Genomic DNA, 19,649 nt, shown 5'->3' with positions numbered 1-19,649 from the left:
GTCTCCACAGTCTGGTCACCTTCTCTATCCATAAGATTAAATGACCCTCAGGGCCACCTGCCGCCCAGACACCCAAGCTGTTATGTCCTGCAAGTTCAGCGGTTTCTTCTCCTGTTTGTTAAAACTCCTTGTATATTGTCTCTTTGTCCTCTGGCCTCAGAGGTCCAGGAGACGGATGTGTCCCAGTGTCTGGAACAAAACAGGCCCTCAATAAATACTTGCTCAACGAAGGAAGGAAGGGAGGAAGGAAGGACCAGGGGATCAAGGCCAGAGTGCGCGTGAGGTCTGGGTCAGTGCTGAAAAACTGTCTAATTCAGTGTAGTGACATGGCGGCTGCTGAGTGACAGGAAGGTTCCCGTCACATCCCTGGAGGGGTAGAAACGGAGGCTGCAGCCTGCCCCAGGCTGGAGAAGGGAGTCCAGTACGGCAGGGGGAGTCAGCCTTTTTATACCTACTGCCCCCTTTTGTGTCTCTGTTACTAGTAAAATCTTCTAACCACCCACTGGTTCCACAGGAATGGTGATTTATAAAGTAGGGAAGTCACTTTACTTTATAAAATTTATAAAGCAGAGTTATAGCAAGTTAAAGCATATAATAATAATTACTTACCAAGTACTTTATGTCGGATTTTCGCTGTTTGGCAGAATAAATCTTTATAAAACAACTCACTATAGTTAAATCTATCTTTTTATTTATACTTTGGTTGCTCCGCTACTGCCCACCATGAAAGCTAGAACGCCCACTAGTGGGCGGTAGGGACCGGGTTGACCGCCACTGCTGTATGGGACCAAGTGACCTGACTCCAGTCCCCACCCAAAAAGTCTAGCAATTCAAAAATGCTGTGAGAGTGCATTTCAAGGTGAGGCCAGTCTTCCCAGGCAGGGTAAGGCTTTGCAGGCTGTGACACCCAGCGTCACAGCCCAGGGCTGGGTGTTTTGTACTGGGTAGCATCAGTGTTCTAGGAAGTGGTTGGCTTAGTACAAATAGTCGAGAGCCTTTGGTGTGCCCTGCTATGGCAGGCAACAGCCAGGGAGTGTGACAGGGTGCAGGCGCTGGGCCGACGTCAGGCTGATGACCAGGAGTCCCACTGCCTTTCCCATCAGCACCTCCTTGGGTGCCAGCAGCCCAGACGGTGGGCATGGCAGGAGTTTGAGCACAGTGAAGGCTGAGACGGCTGTGCATGGGCGGGAGGCCAACGGCTCGAGGTCCCCCACGAACAGCCAGGGTCTTGGGAGCCAATTTCCTCCTCTGGCGCCAACCTGAAGGCGTGCTAGGGCTTGACCCAGGCCCCTGGGTATTTTTGGAGGTCCCGACCTCTCCCCTTGCAGACGCAGGACACTTCCCCCATGGCCAAGCCACCTGCTTGTCCGAGCGCAGGTAAATGCTGAAAGAACCTGACAGACCTCCAAGGAACGTAAGGTCTTTGGGTTTTAAACCCACCGTGAGCCCACACTGAAGGCCGCAGTTCTGAAACGGGGTGGACTGACCTGGGAATGGGCACACAGCAGAGAGTGAGGGGACACGCTCAGGGAGGGGCTCTGTCCGTGTGAAGGGTGGAGATGGCTCCTGAGGAACGTGCACCGGGCTGGGGTTCCGGGTCCCCGTGTGTTCTGCAGCTCACCCAGACAGGCCACTGGCTACCGACTCAAGGTGCTCACTGGAGGTCCCGCTCACTCCCTCCAGACGGCCTCCTTCCTCTGCCCTCACAGAGTTCCGTCCACTCTGCCACACGTCCCCCTGTGGGTTCCTGCTTAGACTTTATCTTTCCTGCTAAAGTCTTGGTTCCCAGAGAGCAGGAGGCATGGATTTTACTTCCCTAAATCCTCACAGAGACCTTGGCAGAGCTGGCTGAGCAGCCTGAGAGGCAGCACTGCTCCCAACAGAGCAGCTGACTGTTGACAGAAACGTGGTGTTTGCCTTCCACTCACTTCTCCAACGCGCCCCGCCTTAGACAGTTACAGGATTGTCTCATGTCTCACTCGCGGAGGGAAGTGGAGAAGTCCTCGTGTGGCTGTGAGGACTGCAGACCTATGGAATTGCAGTCCCTTAACGAAGGGACCCAGTTAGTGTCTGCACCGAGACAAGAGTGAACACTAACAGAGGCTGCTGCTTGCTCAGTGCCCAGGGTGCCAGCCCAGGGTGGAGTGCCCCACGCGTGCCTCCTCATCAGGTCGCCTAGGCAGTCCCAGGAGGTGGGCTGGAGTGCCATTGCCTTTTCCAAATGAAAATGCTGAGCCAGGCCTTGGCCGGTAGGTTCAGTGGATAGAGCATTGGCTCAGCGTGCGGACGTCCTGGGTTTGATTGCTGGTCAGGGCACATATGAGAAGCTACCATCTGCTTCTCTTCCCCTCCCTCCCCTTGCCCCCTCCCACAGCCAGGGACTCGACTGGTTTGAGTGTTGGCTGGGTGCTGAGGGTAGCTCAGATGATTCGAACACAGGCGTCAGACAGGGGTTGCAGGGTGGATCCCAGTTGGGGCGCATTCGGGAGTCTGTCTCGCTATCTCCCCTCCTCTCACTTAAAAAAGAGAACGCTGAGCCTCAGAGAGGCGACTTGCTCAAGGTCTTCCAGCTGGGAAACGCGGAGCTGGTCCTAACTCAAGGAGCACCGACTCCTTGGGCTCCACCTTCCGGCCCAGGCTTTCCAGCACCAATCCACGCCCTTTTCAAGGCACTTCCCACAAGCCTGGTGTCTTTCAGCTCCAGGATCCGCCCTCCTCCCACCCTGCCAACCCACTGCCTGTTGTCACACTCACCTCTCCTGGGTATGGCCTCTTTATGCTCTGAATGGGAAGGGACTGGGGCCGGGGGCCCGGGTAGGTCTGCTGAGGCATCCTCTGCCCATGTGTGCCAAAGGGGCTGATGCCTGGCGCCCGGGGCTGGTTCATGCCCATGGGAGGGCCGCTCATCCCCGAGGGTGTCATGCCAGCAGCCATGCTTGCAGGGTTCATGCTGCCCCCCATGGAGGCAGGCCCCCGCGGCCCGGGCTGGTTCATGAATTGGCTGTTATACGCCTGAGTGGGACCCATCTGGAAAGAGGAACAGACCTTCAACGGGAGAAGAAGAAAAAAAAAAGAATAAAATGCCACATGCATTGAAAGTGCAGGGAGGGAAGGGTAGATAGGCGGGGGGCTTGGGGTGGGAGGGCACTTTCCTGTGTGGTTGCCACTGGTCACCAGGCCCCTAGGAGCAGCCAGCCTCTTGGGCTCACTGCTGCCCTCTGCAGGCCGCACAGGAGAGATGCAGCTCAAAGGGTGTTAGGGGGTGGGGCACGGTCACTCCGATGCACAGGCAGCATTTCCAAGGAGGCAGGCAGAGAATGGGTAAGAGGGTGCAGGGGTGGGAGGACGTAGGAGGATGGAGGCGGATGAGGATGGAGGCAGGAGCCCTTTTCCTGGAAGCCCTGTCCTCAGCCTTGGTCGCTGGCCAAATGGAGACATCCCTGTGGCCAGACCCAGTTCCCACCTTGCCCACCAGCCCTGCTGTCCCCATCCTGCATTCCTGTGGGGGATGCCCCCTCCTCAACCCATGCCCAATCCTTCTGAAGGTCAGGAGGGCAGAATTCACAGACAGGCAGACTAGGGGAGCACTGGCTTTCAGGGCACAGATTGGTGACACGGCTATTGGAGACACTGAGCCCTCTCTGGTGAGCAGGGCCCCAGAGAGCTCTATGGAACCTCTGCCCGTCTGTGGATGCACAGGAGCCTCCAGCCACGCAGAGCAGACAGAAGCCCCCACACAGTCCCCACACCACACGCAACCAGACAAGTCCACACCCTAACACACACCCTCCATGTGCCTCTAAGACGACCCAGTGTGCCCCGACGCCATCAGCTCCCTCAGCATACACGGCCCCTTAGGTACCAACACCCCAACTCTGACTCCTGGGGGGCTGTGTGCCGGCTGGCTGGGCGAGGCTGGACCAGGACTCGAGGGGCCCTTACCGGTCCGTATTGGTTTATATCCTTATTCTGTGTCTCCTGCAAGGCGGCCACAGTGGCTGTGGCTGTGGCTGTGGCCGTGGCTGCCGCTGCCGCCACTGCAGCTGCTGCGGCGGCAGCTGCAGGCTGAGTGAAGTCAGCAGGTGGCCGGGTGTGCGGAGGGATGCCCATGCTTGCGGGGGCATTGGGACCCCCGGGGTAACTGCAAGGGGGAGAAGGAAGACTTAGATCAGGCTGGGCTGGAATGGAAGGGGAGGATGTGATCACTCCAGGCCCTCTTGCCACCAGCTCAGACGGGGGGAGGTGTCTAATTTAGAGTCCAGGGAAGACAGGGCCTCCTGTGGGTTGACAGCCACTCATGCCACCGGGCGACCATTAAGCGGCTGTCTTCCTGGAGCCCTGGCTCTGCCAGCTGGCGCTCACGTTCATGTGCGTTAAATCCCTGCACCTCAGCCACCCTGCTCGGCTCCTCTGGCAGAGGACCCAGCAGCATGCCCACTGTCCTCCAGAGGCTGCTGGTGGGCTGTGCACGCAGCCTTGGGTGAGTACAGCATCTGTGTGTAACTCCCGCCTGCGATGACATTGGCCGGGCTGTGGTCAGCCCTGGGAGCGGGGAGGGGCGAGGCCAAGGAGGACATCCCGGACAGAGCAGGGTGGCAAGAGGCATGGTTGCCTCTGCTTCACCCACATCCCGAGCCCCTTTCTGGGGTTCCTTGAACTTTCCCTCTTCCCTTGGAACCAGGGGACTCTCAGCTTCTGCACAGCTTGGCCTCTTCAACCAGCAGGGCAGGGCTGACCTCCCTGCACCCCGTCTACGGCTGCTCTTGAGCTCCCTGATCCAGCTGTGCCAACTTACAAAGATATGAGGAGAAGATTCATTTTGATGAATGTGATCCTTCTATCCTCACAGGCCTGGTGACTGTCATAATGCCACCCAGCTGCTGCTGCAGTGCCAGGGAGCAGAGGCCCCAAGAATGGGGGATGACTAAGTCCCTTCAACTGGTGGGATAGCTGAGGGTGGCAGTGGGCCAGGGCTCGCCTGTACCGTGCAGGCCAGAAAGCGGGTCCCTGAACTGAAATTGGACTCTTCCTCCTGGACGAAGGGCAAGGCCGCCCACTGCTTCTGAAGGCCGCGGCCCCGACCAGCCCTGCTCACCTGGCCCCGAAGCCCCCGCTGCCAGGGTAGTTGGGCCGGCCGTACATGCCCTGCTGGATGTAGGGCTGTGCAGGACCAGCCTTGGCTGAGAACTGCTGCTGCTGCCCAGCGAACTGGGGGGAGCTGAGGCCGGGGTTGCTGGTGGTCATGCCCGATGCCATGGGGTTGCCGCCTGGATTCATGGGGTTGTTGGCATTGGCCATAGGGTTCCCGAGTACCTGTGGGCAGAAAATGGTTATCACCCAAGCAGGTGACCAGGTGACATGGAGACGTAAAAGGAGAAATCGGGGAGTGGGGGAGGCAGCGGAGACAATGAAGCAGAGGGGGGCAATAGTGAGAAAGAGGGAGGACAGGGAGGGGCACTGTCTGCTCCCTGAGTGCACATCATTACAGGGAGTTACCCAGCCTGGCAGCAGGCACATGGAAGGGGCCTCAGCCCCTGGGACGAGGAGGGTGGCAGGTGGGGAAGCCCTGGACCTCTGAGCCCTCCCCCCATCCAGGGGGGCCTGGATGCCCAGAGGCCTGGATGCAAAGAGAAGCCCAAGTTGCCAGCAATGGAGGGCAGCAGAATTCTGGCTGAGAGGCAGGGCTGACTAGGGGTTTGTCATAAATTTAGCTTCAACATTTTGCTGAAATCTAACCCAGGTCATCCAGGGTCAATGATCCTGATGTTGGAGCCCTGAGGCCATTAACACTCAGGAAGTTCTGTTTATTCAGCCAAAGTAAACAAGGGTTAGGGAAGAACCCCCTGCTGTCTGTGAGATGCAAGCTCTTCCCCCCAAGGCCCTAGGATGAGACAGTGAGTGACCAGGGCCCAGATGCTGCCCGCCAGAGGCAGGGGTGGGTCCATCCTGGGTGGAGCCGTGTCCACAGCTGGGTGTGCCCCGAATACTGGTCTTTCCCGATGGGGAGAGCCTGGGATACAGAGAAGGGCTGGCATGGCATGGTGACCCAAGGGCCCCTGGGCTTGGGGGATGGTCCCACCTGGAGAGGCTATGGCTGGGGACAGGACAGGCTCTTACCTGGCTCTGGGATGTGTTGGTCACTCCCCAAACCGTGGTGACCACGGAGAGGGAGCCGGGAGGCTGGTTGGTGTTCTGCTGCCAAGGGACAGGGTCATAGGGGAATGACCCATCACTGTGAAGGGAAACAGAGGGGTCCTCAGGGGCTGAAGACATTGGCTTGGACAGAGGCATGCCCCATCACCCCACCATGCTCTGCGGCTCCCAGCCAAGCCTAGGCAGTTCTATATCCCCAGGGCCTGGCACAGTGTCTACAGCAGAACAGGTAGGTGCACCCTGAATGGTGACAGACTGTGCAAGGGGGACCACCTCTCCTTCTTACCCCCATACCCCCACCACTGAGGAGGTGCCACCCCCCATGGCTGTCTGTTCTCATCTTAGCCAAAAGTCCACACTGTGGAGGAGGAAGAGAGAGATCTGTAGCCTCAATCTAAGCTCCTCCTTCAACCACACTCTGAGTCTAAGTGGCTCTCTAGAAACAGGTCTTGCCCCACCCCTCCCCACCTGGCTTCCCCTTGGAACGGCCAGGCCCCTTTCAGAAAAAGTTAGGAGAAACTCAGTCTGAGTGCTGGCTCCTCCCCTCCTCCTGCCCCTCATGGGGACTGGCTGCCCAGTCCAGGGGATCTGGAAGGTGCTTCCTTCTGTCACTCTTCCCAGCTCTCCATCCCAGGGACAGGCCTCCTGCTTCCACCCAGTCTCTTGTGTGCATGTCTGCCAAGCTAAGCTCCCTCCAGCACAGGGGTCCCCAAACTTTTTACACAGGGGGCCAGTTCACTGTCCCTCAGACCGTTGGAGGGCCGGACTATAAAAAAAACTATGAACAAATCCCTATGCACACTGCACATATCTTATTTTAAAGTCAAAAAACAAAATGAGAATACAATATTTAAAATAACAAGTAAATTTAAATCAATAAACTGACCAATATTTCAATGGGAACTATGGGCCTGCTTTTGGCTAATGAGATGATCAATGTCTGGTTCCATATTTGTCACTGTTAGCCATAACAAGTGATATGATGCACTTCCGGAGCCGTGACGCGTACGTCCCCGCGTCACTGGAAGTAGTGTTGTACGTGAGTGACGCCGTGCTTTGCAGCGCCGCCACATACAGTACTCCAGGAGCACAGGATGCATCCGCGTGCTCCTCTCACTGACCACCAATGAAAGAGGTGCCCCTTCCGGAAGTGTGGTGGGGGTTGGATAAATGGCCTCAGGGGCCGCATGCAGCCCGTGGCCTTAGTTTGGGGACCCCCGCTCCAGCACCTAAGACACTGAGCACAACCAGAGATTTTCAACTGCTCCAGTGTTACAGGCAAAGTCCAAACTGCTCCTGCAGAATGACTTACCCTGATCCCAGCCCACCTGGCTATTCACCTGGCCCCCACCTTTCCCAGAGCACCCCCAGTCACTCCCATGTCACCTCACGAGGCCCAGCAATACCCACCTTGTCTGGTGACATCTCCTAAGGAACCCCACACATCAGAAACCAGGCCTTAACCTTAAGCCCTGCCCTCTACGCAGTAAGTACTCAATAATGACTTCCCATTAGTTGCTGTGGTGGGGTGTAGTGAGGCCCAGCAGATCCCGGACAGCGCCAGGGCACAGCTCCAAAGAGAGGCTGGCGGGGTCCCAGCCCGGCAGTCCCTCCGCCGGTCCTGCCTTGACTCTCTGGCACCCTGCACTGACAGAAGCTCCCAGACACAGCTGCAGGAAGGGCAAAGAGGCAGAGTGCCCACCTCTGTGGTTCCACCTCGGCCCACTGCATCCCGATGGGGGCGGGGCCTGCAAGGCAGCACTGCTGAGGACAGGGGGAGGCTCTGGCAGAGGGTGGCATGACAGGAGAGCACCCTGTGCCGCTGTCTGGCTTGTACCTTCATTACAGGAAGTCAGCAGAAGGCAAAGACCTTTACTCACACCCCAGCCGAGCAGCCCGCCCAGGCCCTAAAGGTTGGGCATACTGGGAGTGGATGTGCTGGGAGCCAGCCCAGAGCCAGGACTTCTGGCAGGGAGCGCTGTCCTGTACCACAGGCTTGGAATGGGGGTGGGGCTGTGGGTCTTACGCCCGCTCCTTGCTGGGTGGAGCCCTCAGCAGTGTGGTTAGTCTGGTGGCACCCTGCGGAGGCAGTCATTCTGGAGGCGGACCGTGTCACTGTGGGCAGTGTCTGCTCTTCCTTTGCCTGATACCCTCCCTGCGTGGCCAGTCCTTGGCTTCTTTCTTGCCTCTGCTCAATAATCACCTCACTGGAGGGGCCTGTCCAAACCTCCTGCTTCCACCCAGTCTCTTGTGTGCATGTTTGCCAAGCTAAGCTCCCTCCAGCACAGGTGTCCCCAAACTTTTTACACAGGGGGCCAGTTCACTGTTCCTGCGAGCAACTCCATGCTGTTCATGTCTTCTGTTACCCTGCTTTTTCTTGGTACACTGGGTACAAGTCCTGGTCCCGACCCCTCCTGGCTCAGGGGCCCGGTGCACATGCCTGAGCCTGACTGCACTCAGTCTCCTCATCTATAAAAATGGGCGTGAGAATGGCACCCTCCCCTCCCCCATCAACACCTACTCCGCATTTTCAAGTTGCTGGTCATAAAACATGAGCGGGTCATGACCTTGAACAGGCATAAGGGGGAAAAAGAGGGAATGAAACAAAGCAATTGAGTGTGACCCCTTAATAAAGGAGAACACAATCCCTGAACTTATGTCTTAGATTCATATACAAGTACACACGCACCCTGTGTCATGGTGTAATATGTGAATCTACTGTGGATCAAGCAGCTTTGAAAACACAGGCCAACCGTGCCTCAGAGGAGAATGCAGACAAAAAGGCTGTCTGAACGGACAGTGAAACAGACTTCAGCATTACTCATGACTTCTGGGAAAAATAGCCGGCCAAGAATCGGGGTAGAGGAGCTGGTCTGAGGGACCCCAGCCCTCCTGACTGCTCCCTGCTGGCCAGATACGATATGGGTCGTCAGAAAGGGCGAGGCCCAGAGGCACAGGCCAAAGGTGACAAGGTGGTTCTCAGTACACCTGGGGTTGCTGCCTGGGGACCCAGAGCACATGGGCAGTACGGAGACACAGGAGAGGAAGCACTAGCCTGCTTCTCAGCGCAGCTGGGCTGGAAGAACCTCTGATCTCCCAGGAAGGTCCCGGGGGCCCGGGACACTGCCTTATCCCAGGTTGGCACACTACAGTCTCAAAGGGAGGCCCTGTAGGCTATGGTTCTAAACAACAAAGAGGAAACCCCTGGACAACCTCTTGCATGTAGGTCCTGAGTATGGCTGGACTGAACTCGGGACCCCAGCAACCGAACAGAGCAGTCTGTCCACTCTCCCCAGAACTCCCGCCCCACGAGCTCCCATCAACCCTGCAGACTGATGTCTGCTTCTGACACCTGGCAGGGTCAGGAAGTAAAGGCTGCTGGGAGCCCCCAGAGCTCAGTAGGGCCCCTCTTGAGCCCCTGAGAAGCAGCAGCTGCTGCCTTACCGCTTCGAGACAGGAGGACCCAGCTCACCAGGATACATCACAGTCCCACAGACCAGCTCCAACGGCCTGCCACTCCGTGGGTGGGCCTTGTGGGCAGACACTGGCTCCTTCCTGTTTCGCCTCCTCTACCCCAAACTCTGTGAGAAGCAAACTTAACCAATGTTCCCAAACTGGGCACTTTGCCGTCTGGCTGGCAGACTCGCCCCAGAGCCCAGGTGCACACCCATGTGCAAGCATGTGTCTGGGGCACTTGCATGTGTGCACACATGAGCCCTGCTGGTGTGTTGCTGTGCACGCCCAGGGAAGAGGCGGGCACACGCACATAGGGGTGGTCTGGGGGACTTGCTCGCCTCCACTCGCACCTGCTGCAGAAACAGAAGTGGCAGCCGTACCAACAGGGCTGTGACTCATCTCCTGGGGAGACAGCTCCTGCCATCACAGTGAAGGCTCTCGCCCCCACAGGCGTGGCAGTCAGCCCTGCTGATGCCACTGCTCAGACTCAGACATCACCACTGGGGGCCCACCCTGTGCCAAGGACCGAGTACAAATAAGGTTCCTGGGCCTTAGCAGGTTAGGAGGAGCCGGGTGATAAAGAAAAGACACAGAGCCTGACCAGGTGGTGGCGCAGTGGATAGAGCGTCGGATTGGGATGTGGAGCACTCAGGTTCGAAACCCCCGAGGTTGCCGGCTTGAGGGCAGGCTCATCTGGTTTGAGCAAAAGCTCACCAGCTTGAGCCCAAGGTCGCTGGCTCCAGCAAGGGGTCACTTGGTCTGCTATAGTCCCCCAGTCAAGGCACATATGAGAAAGTAATCAATGAACAAACTAAGGTGCCGCAACGAAGAATTGATGTTTCTCATCTCTCTCCCTTCCTGTCTGTCCCTATCTGTCCCTCTCTGTCTCGCTCTGTCCCTGTTACACACACACACACACAAAAGACAGAGACCTGTGTATTTGTGTGGGGGTGTCCTGAGGCTCCTCCCCTTCTCTGGCAAGTGCTATTTAACCGGCAGGTATGCTCAGCCCAGGCCAGAAGTCCCTGGCGTTTCAGAGCTGCCCACTGGGAACCCCTTCTCTCCTCTTGTCCCTATCTGGCTGTTCAGAGGGAGGCCAGAGCCCCTGGGATCTAAGAACCCCACTCCCAGCACTCCTGCCCAGCTCCATACATCCTCAATCCAGCACGACCTGGCCTCAGGCCACAAGCTGCCCCAGACACAGTCCAGTCCAACCAAACCGTCTCAAGAATCCTACTCCAGCCTGACCAGGCAGTGGCGCAGTAGATAGAGTGTCGGACTGGGATGTGGAAGGATCCAGGTTTGAGACCCCAAGGTCGCCAGCTTGAGTGTGGGCTCAGCTGGTTTGAGCAAAAAGCTCACCGGCTTGGACCCAAGGTCGCTGGCTCCAGCAAGGGGTTACTCGGTCTGCTGAAGGCTCACGGTCAAGGCACATATGAGAAAGCAATCAATGAACAACTAAGGTGTTGCAATGCTCAACAAGAAACTAATGATTGATGCTTCTCATCTCTCCCTGTTCCTGTCTGTCTGTCCCTGTCTATCTCTGCCTCTGTAAAAAAAAAAGAATCCTATTCCACCGACAGAGGCTCCTGCGCCAGAACCGGCTCTGAACCTCCGTGGCCTTCTTCTGCCGAGTGTCTTCTTACACCGGGGTGGGGGTGGGGGGTGGGGGGTGGGGGTGGTGTCTCACATGGGGAGCAGCTAGCTGCTTCCTCACCGTTGTACCTCTCCTCAGACTAGAATATTTCATCCCCACCCTGAGAAACACAACTCATCCTTTTGAGGGTCCCTCTCCAAAGGCCACTTCCTTCAGGAAGCCCTTGCCATGTCCAGTGGCCTGAAGTGCCCTTGCTTCTCACGGTTTTGGGGCCTGAATGAGCCCGTGTCTCCTTCATCCTGCCCCGGAGCCCTGAGTTCTCAGGCTCCCTGTGCCTGGCAGGATGTTTTCACACACCTACAGGACTCAGAAGCCTTTGCTGATCAAGGTGCCAAGGACGAACAGCACCTCTCCATGCCTGCCCTCAGGAGTCTGCCTGGGAATGAACAGACATGTCCAGGCATAGAGTCTGATTGCTGACCACCCACAGGGTGCTGGTGGCCACAGGGGCACCTGCGTCCAAGGAGTGGGAGGTCCTGCCCTGCTGAAAGCGGGACTCTCTCTGTGCCTGTGTCATCTGCGAAATGGGGATGATAATGGCCCCTTCAGAGGTTGTCACGAGGACTGGGTGTGCTTATGCATATAAGGCAGAATGACTGTCCAGCAGACCTCGGCGCCCCAGAGCCACCAGCTGCTGCTGCTGTTGCTCTTATTATGATTTGTGAGTGGCTTCTGGACACCAGGACCAATGGGAAGTGACTTTCACTGAAGAGCTTGTTTAGTCCCTTTAAGTGGGCTCAACAGAAGCTCTCTTAGGAGCCTAGGCTCACTGGGGGTTCCCAGAGCTCATCAAGGGCCATGCCACCAGTGTGCCTCCCCATGACCCACCATGTAAGGGGGCTCAGGACCCAGTAGGTAGAGCGGCCCCATACAAAGATGGCTACAACGGAAGGAAACTCACACTAAGATGATGACCAAAAAGGGTACAGTTTCTTGGAGCCTTTTGTGGAAATCATCTTTGGGAAGCTAACCAGCATGAAGGAGCAGAAGATATGTAAAGTTTGGCCTTGCAGACTGGCTGCAGAGAAAACCCAAACAGTGTCCCAGGGGGAAAAAACACTTTACATATCAAATCACTAGCTTCGACCTGAACTCAGTAAATTGGCAAGTATTCAGGGACTTGGACTTAACAGTTTTGGACGTAACATTCAAATGGCAGAAGGAGGCCTTGCAGGACAGTGCTTACCTATCTGGGCTCTGAACTTAGACTCTTGGGGAGCCTTGACTCTGCTATGAGTGATTACTATGATCTGGGAGATGTTAAGTCAGTCTCAACTTTCTCATCTGTAAAGTGGGACTAAAAGTCTCCTAGGATGAACCATACAAACACAGGTCATGTTTAACAGAGCAGAGAGCCCCTCTCACCTGTGCTTATACTTTTCTCTTGATTTCTCCAGCCCATTGCTGCCATGCAAGCGCCATATTTACTTGATGATACAAAGAAGGTACTTAAAAGTTTTGCAAATAGGCTATCAAAGGGAGGAGATGTTATTATCATTCCTGACTGGTGAACGTAATCTTCCAAGCCTAAGGCTTTCCTCAGTGTTCCTCTGTCTTCCCTTTTGTAGCTGGTGAACTCCTACTTATACTTCAAAGCCGGTTCCCTCAGCACATTTTTTATGTATGTTATAAAGAGCTCTTCACACTGCAGCTAGAATAGATGGTTTAGATGTCTGTTTGTCGGCTCCAGGGGCAGTGACAGGTGTTTGCTAAATGTGGGAAAATGAGTCAAGCCCAGAAAGAGGGAGGGATGGTTCTTGGCTCCTGGGCAGCACCCGACACAGTGTCTATAGACAGTCAAGGAGGAGAGAGAAGGAGGGCTGAGTTATTTCTTGCACTTCTAGCAGCCACTTTATTTGGGAGAAATAACGAATTCCGATTAAGGGCATTGTCAGACCCTAATGAATTTCCCTGACCCGCTATATCGGCCCTGTCGTGGTGCAAGGCTGTCGTGTCCCCTAATGAAACACAAGGCAGTGCGAGTCGGAGCTCCCGCCCTCTTTAATTTAGGGGGGCCATTAACAGTGCTCTCCATCATCCCAATTACTGGGGCTGCTTCCTTTCCTCCTGTGGTGAGACTTATAGAGGAACTTGTGCAGCTAACTGCATATTAGAAGGTTTTAAAATTTTTCAATAGGAAGAAGGAACTGACGAAGCAGGATTTATGAGTCCTTCAACCCCCTTTTATTCATTGTTCTTTTTAAAAAAAATTTTCTGGGGGCAAGAAGAGGGGTTGATGACAACCTGAGCTTTCGGCAATGGCTGTGCGAAGAGCTAAAAACGAAAGTGCTGAAAGTGGTGTGCGCAGGGGAAGACGGACTGGCCTCTCCGTGTGAGCTGACCACGAATGACCACACTCGAGGCGGATGTCAACAGGCTGAGGTTGGGAGAGTAATGCCCAGACCATGGGGCTCCCTGTGTGCCAGGCCTGGTGATGAGCATGTAGGTCCTGTGCTGCTCTTTTCCATGTCTACCAATGAGCAACCAAACACGGAGAGGCTACGGAACTGCTCCAAAGTCACCCAGCCAGAATAGGGCAGAGCTGAAACTCAAAGCCCAGCAGCCTGCAGCCGTCTCAGGGCCTGTGCCCCAGCCTCTTGCCCCAGCCCAGGAGCCCTCCTCTGGGGGCCCATACCCCTCACCTGGAAGAAAAAGGATGGCACCCCTTGGCCTCAGAGTCTTCCTTAACGATTTCCCCCTCTGATTGTAATCAAATTAAGAGTATAAACATGATTTACTAGGCTTTTAATGACCTTTGCAGCACTGATTTTCATATGGACAATGTACTAATTGCAGATGGCTCTTTTAACCACTCATTAAGAATCTGGGAGTGAAAGAAATATTTGTTGGTGTCAAATATGGTCACTGCAGGGACTGGGGAAAGGGTCCTGCTGCCCGCTTGCAGGCCTGAGCCCCTTCCTGCACTGGGCTGGCTTCTGCAGGCCCCCTTGTCCTGTGCAGGGCTCTGTGTTCCTCTGTGGTGGACAGGACAGTGCCCGCCTACAGCTCCGTGGCCAGGCCCAAACAGGGAGTGAGTCCAACACTGCTCCGCAAACCCTACAGCTCTATCTAAGCACGTGGGTACTCAGGATTCCTCCCGACTACAGTTAACCTCAGGGACCCCTTGGGGCTCGGCTGCAGAGACCTGACCCTTTCCTAACACATCCTCATGGTGCTGAGCACCACCTTGTGCCCAGGGGCTTGAAAGGTCATGGACTTCACCTGGAGACACAGGCCCCAACTCCCAGCCTGCTGCTAATGCCTCCATGGCCTGGAAGGAATGTGACTACAATACCTGAGCTACGTCATACGTCATACGTTTCCGCAGAGCAGCCTGGGGGGCCAAGCTTCCAGGTGTTCCTTCCCCTCCCCATTTGCTTGTTCTCAGAGCCCTCAAACAGGATCTAAATCTTCAAACAGCCAGGCACCCCCAAGCATCAAATTCTGAACATCTCAGGGTCCCTAAGCTCACCCTGGCCCACCATCTCCCTGAAAAGGCAAACGAACTTGCTTACTCCAAGTCACTCAGTACAGCTGTGGAGGACGATGGTCAGAATAGCTTCTTCTCTGTGACGGTGCAGTTGACTCTTGAACAACATGGGCTTGAAACTGCACAGGGCCACTCACACATGGATCTTCAACTGACCACGCAATTCAAACCTGTGTTACTCAAGCTGTCCTCTGAGCAGCCTCCTGACAGACAGCCTGGCCATCTTCATCCTTCTGAACTTTGAGGCCAAGCCTGCCTACCACCCAACCCTAACCCTGCCTCCATCTGCCGGCTCCTAATTCTGCCTGAGTCCTATTTCCCCAATGAGCAAGATCCAGCCCCTGAAACACAGACACCCTTTGTCTGTTTAATTGACCCCAAGACTAGCAGCCTTGTGCTTTTAGCTCAACTCATCAAAGACCATGAAAAGGGCTGTCCGTGGGCCGGATCCATGGTACTCTGTAATCCACGTGGTCATGCCAAGGAGGTCCAAGGCAGGTGTCTAGTGGGGCTGCTGGGTCCTGGCCCACCATCAGCAACCTCTTCACCAAAATGACTTGGAGGAGAGAAGGTTGGGAAGGCCATGAAAGGTGGGATGATGACAGGCAGGGTGATTCCGGCAGGACAACAGAGAGTTTAGGGGCTAAAAATGACAAGGCTAAATGCAAAGCGTGTAACTAGGGCTTCATTTAGCCGCAGGTGGCACTCGGCGGCCTGGCAGTGGCTCAGATAGCGGAGACCTGTGGCCTGGAGCAAGAGGTGGTAGGGAGATGGACGCCTGTTCTGTTCTCTAGAGCAGAGTTCTTACCCGAGGGTGAACCCCCACTCAACCCCCAAATATGTGAAAGCACTTTAACAATGCCTGGGACACCAGAACAATCAAGTGACCAGGGACCGAGACATTCAAGGTTCTGCACCTTGAAACATTACCCTCAAATCCAACAGTATGCCTCCAAGAAACACCCACAGAATGGGGCTCTTCTATGAAATGAGTTGCCCTGGGCCCAGCCAAGGACGTAGTGAGGCAGTGGCCCTGCGGGGGGGCGGTGGGCTTGCTGTCCCACAGAGTGCTCTGACTGAGGCAGAGACCCATGTGTCGGGGCCATTCTGCCCGGGCGGGGCTCTGACTCTAGCAGCGTGAGACCCTTCTTTGAGAGCCAATAGCCTCTAATTTGATTTATAAGGCATGGCCAATACCCCACTTCCAGTGGTGCCTCAATCATGCGACCAGGTCTCTTGCAGTGAGGTCTGGGCTTCAGGTGCCTTGGTCAGGCTGGGTAAGGAGCTGAGCTCTGATTGCAAATGCCCCTCCGAGTCATCAGTAGGGTCCACACAGGGGGAGCAGACAGCATGACGGGCCCTGTCGTTTCCGGGTCCGCCCACAGAGCACCAGAAGCAAGCATGCCCAGATCAGCAAGGGACTAGCGAGACAGTTAGCTGGGGAGCTCCAGGTCCTGGCCATGTGCTCCGTCTAAGGCTGATGCAGGCAGACCGGCCAGTTCCTGGGCACCTTGTGGTTTGGGACAATCCCATTCCTGCCCATGACCCTGAGCTTCTAGTGGCCTTGCATCTGTGACAGCAAAGCTCCTGCCTCGTGGAGCCTGGGCAGCCTCCGTCCCCATTGGGAGTGGGAAGAGCAGCCCCGTGTCCTTCCCGAGCCCCTTACTGTCCGGATATCTCTGGGTTAGCCCAAGAGGCTGCTCAGGAAAGAGGGAAGGTGCTGGGTTCGGAACTGCTGACTTTTCACCAGAAGTCTGGACCCAAAGAAGCGATAGCCCTTCCCCAAAGGGAAAAAGCAGTCAGGCTGGGTAAGACCAGCACTTCCAACCCGTTTAATGGACGGGGAAACAGTGCTCACTCACAAAGACTTACGCATCTGCGTTTTGGAAGATGTAATATACCCATGACTACTCTGAGGCCCTCACCCCACTGATGGGTGTTTCTAAGATCTGTGGCCTGAGGGGTGGCTGCCCAGAGCCCACCCAATCAGCCCCCGGCCCGGCCCTGGGGACCGTGCCCACTCACCTGTGCGACAGAGTGGGTTTCATGGAGCTCATGGAGTTGAGGGGGGGCTGCATGGGGAGTTTCCCGGGGGGGTCGCTCTGGCGGCTCTTCTGATGTCGGAGCAGCAGCAGGCGGCCGAGCTCCTCACACCAGGAGGACAGCAGGGCTGCAAGGAAGGGGGGGAGGGTTAGCGGGCACCTTGGCCACCATACCCAGACATGCCCACCCCCATCACAAGTTCCCTGTGCTAACGACGCTGACTGTGCTCCCCACCTTTGGGTGACACCAGGAGAGTCACTAAGCCTGCTCAGGAGGCTTTGATGTTCTCACCTGTAAAATGAGACTAACACCCCCTCCCCCCCCCGAAACGCTTGTTGCTGTAGGAGCAGGTTACAGGAGGACTGATTTTGATGGCACCAAGGAGACTCAATATGGTGGAGGGGACAGCAGAGATGGTACCAAAAGGAGACCGGGGTACCAAACAAAGACCTCATGTAGGGCGAGTTTAGAAACTACTGCTGGCTGTCCCCAGACTTCTCAGTGATGCCCAACCCCCAGACTGGACAAGCAGCTCGACGTGGCTTCTCCCCACAGGTGGAGCCAAAATCACAAGGTTGAAACAGAATCCAGAGCCTTCCTGGATGCCAGGGACAAGCCCAGGAGTGCCTTCAGGATGCCCCTTAAACTCCTCCCCACAAAGGGCTCCCCTGAGCAAGTGTGCACAGGGCTCTGGTCAGATCTGACACTGGCCCTGCATAGCTAGGCCCGCGGCTCGAGAAGACAAAGACCTCTCAGGGTAGAGAGCCGCCCAGGGGTGGGGTTGGAGCTACGCTCGAGTCCCCTGAGGGCACCAAAGGCAGAAACTCTTGCCAATCCTCCACATCCAGGCTTAGAGTGTCCTTAAAAACCAAGCAGCTAGAATTAACAGGGCGCTGGGAAGAAAGGGCAGATTTTCTTTCATCCTTCAGTCTCAATGTGGCCACCAGGGGCCAAAAGCACCCTCAAGAGCAGCATGTCTGGCCAGCCTTTCTAGAGCACAGGAGGGAGCCGAGGTTTGGGGAGGGAGTAGTGAGTCGGAAGGCTAGGCTCTCACCAGCTTTCTGTGTGACCCTAAGGAGCTCACAGACCCTCTCTGGGCCTCAGTTTGCTTGCAGGGGAAGAGAAGTAATGTCTTTTGCTCTAATTTCCTCGCAGGGCTGTGGTAAGGGGCATGGGGGAATTGCTGAAGACTGTGCAGAAGCTGAAAGTGGTGACCACACCCCAGCCAAAGCCCCACCCTCTGCCATGAGTGCTTCAACCAGACTGATAGGACAGTTCTGGAAGCAGCCTAACAGATCAGGCAGTCAGGAGCTTTCTGAACCCAGGACCGCTTCAGCCAGTTGCCTGGACACAGAGCCCACTTCCTCATCTAGAGCGTCTTCCACCTGAACGCTGTGCAACACGATTCTGTGTCCTTTCCCCGAATCTGTCTCACATGATCCATCATGTCAGTGGTTATCCCCATTCTACAGATGAGAAGACTGAGGCTCAGGCAGGCAAAACCACTCGCTCACAGTAATCAGAAAGGGCCACAGACACAGATGGTGCCCCTGTCCCAAGTCCTGGTGACAGAGTCTAACACTGGACCAGAATGTAGAGAAAGAGATGAAACTCCATCAAAGAAGGTAAAACTGAGTGGCATGGTCTGCAGCCCCTCCGACTGAATCACAGGCCTCACCCTTTACAATACGTTCAGCCAGCATGGGGGAAAGACACCCAGATGCACATGGTCGGGGGGGGGGGGGAGACTGGGCAGGGCTGCCACTTCAAACTGCGCGGATCCTGAGTAGTGGTCCCCATCAGCAGGGATGGGGACCCTTGGAGACGCAACCAGAACCTGCCCCTGCCTGTGGCCCAGGCTAGCTCTACCAGGCGTGGGGAGCAAGTGTGGCCCAGCAACTTGGGGAGCAGTAGGTTATTTCCTGCCCCTCAATGAATAGGCAGGGGTCAGGAGATGGGTTTTAGGGCCAGCAGAAGAACCCGGTCCATCCAGTCCTGCTGTGAACTGCCTGGGAGAGAGGCGCCCACGTTCCCACGGGCTGGCTAGGGGCCCAAGGGCAAGAGAAGGGCAGTGGTTCTGACTGGGAATGGGCCAGGGTGGTGAGGGGTCCCAGTAGGGCTGCTGGGTATATCCACTTTGCTTGTGGGGTGCACAAAGACACCTGGCAAGTTGGCATGTGGGGGGGGCGAGATCCAGCCTATGCTTCCCCCCAAGAGGGACTTGTTTCTCTCTCTGAGCTGAGGTGCCATGGGCTGTGCCTTAAAAGATGTACTCCGCCCCTCGCTTTGGGCTCGCCCCTCCACACTGCACAGGGAGAGAAGTGCTGGAGAGACGCTCCCACACTGGCGTGTGCTTGCCCAGAAACCATGGCAAGATGCCCCTAGAGTGGGCGCCCAGCACACATCTGCTGCAGCTGGAGGGGGAGCAGCCTATTCAAAGAGGATGGAACAAACAGAAACGAGTTTCCAGATTGCTCCATTCTTCTCCCAGGCTCCTAGTTACTGCTTCTTGTGCGGGGGGCACTGGGCATCTGGAAACTCATTTGCACACCAAGCACGAGGAGCTGGATCGCAGCAATGTAGGGATGCTTGGCTGCCCACACAAAGGACAGCCCAGATGGCGCGCCTGCTGCCCGCACTGCCCCGCCCCCCGCCCTCGCTCCCCGAGGACCCCCACACCATGCGGGAGGGACGGGGCGTGCAGAGCTGTCCTCCAGTATCACAGGCCACCCTCCTGCCTGGTCAAGGACAGCCCTCATCTTCCTATCACTACTGAAGCATCTTTCCTTAAAGGGAAGGAAATAAAGGGGGGGTCAGTGGCCTAGCGGGGTCTAGAGCGCTGTGAGCAGA

At 56.1% G+C, this 19,649-nt stretch overlaps 1 protein-coding gene across 11 annotated transcripts in view; it reads right to left on the bottom strand.

Moving 5' to 3' along the window:
* Window positions 1-19,649, bottom strand: part of ZMIZ1 (zinc finger MIZ-type containing 1) — a 244,863-nt gene that overhangs the window by 21,855 nt on the left and 203,359 nt on the right. For 10 of the 11 annotated variants that reach the window (XM_066243553.1, XM_066243544.1, XM_066243545.1 and 7 more), the window contains 5 exons: window positions 16,782-16,926; window positions 6,118-6,232; window positions 5,096-5,313; window positions 3,943-4,141; window positions 2,755-3,045 (listed from right to left, as the gene is read on the bottom strand). In XM_066243553.1, the coding sequence (XP_066099650.1) occupies window positions 2,755-3,045; window positions 3,943-4,141; window positions 5,096-5,313; window positions 6,118-6,232; window positions 16,782-16,926 (968 nt within the window). The remainder of the gene's footprint in view (window positions 1-2,754; window positions 3,046-3,942; window positions 4,142-5,095; window positions 5,314-6,117; window positions 6,233-16,781; window positions 16,927-19,649) is intronic. The other variant, XM_066243552.1, reaches the window with a different exon arrangement.

Source organism: Saccopteryx bilineata, chromosome 9 (assembly GCF_036850765.1).
Source record: "Saccopteryx bilineata isolate mSacBil1 chromosome 9, mSacBil1_pri_phased_curated, whole genome shotgun sequence".
Lineage (NCBI taxonomy): Eukaryota > Metazoa > Chordata > Mammalia > Chiroptera > Emballonuridae > Saccopteryx > Saccopteryx bilineata.
Note: the sequence above shows the minus strand (reverse complement) of the source record. Positions and strands in the feature narration are given on the sequence as shown.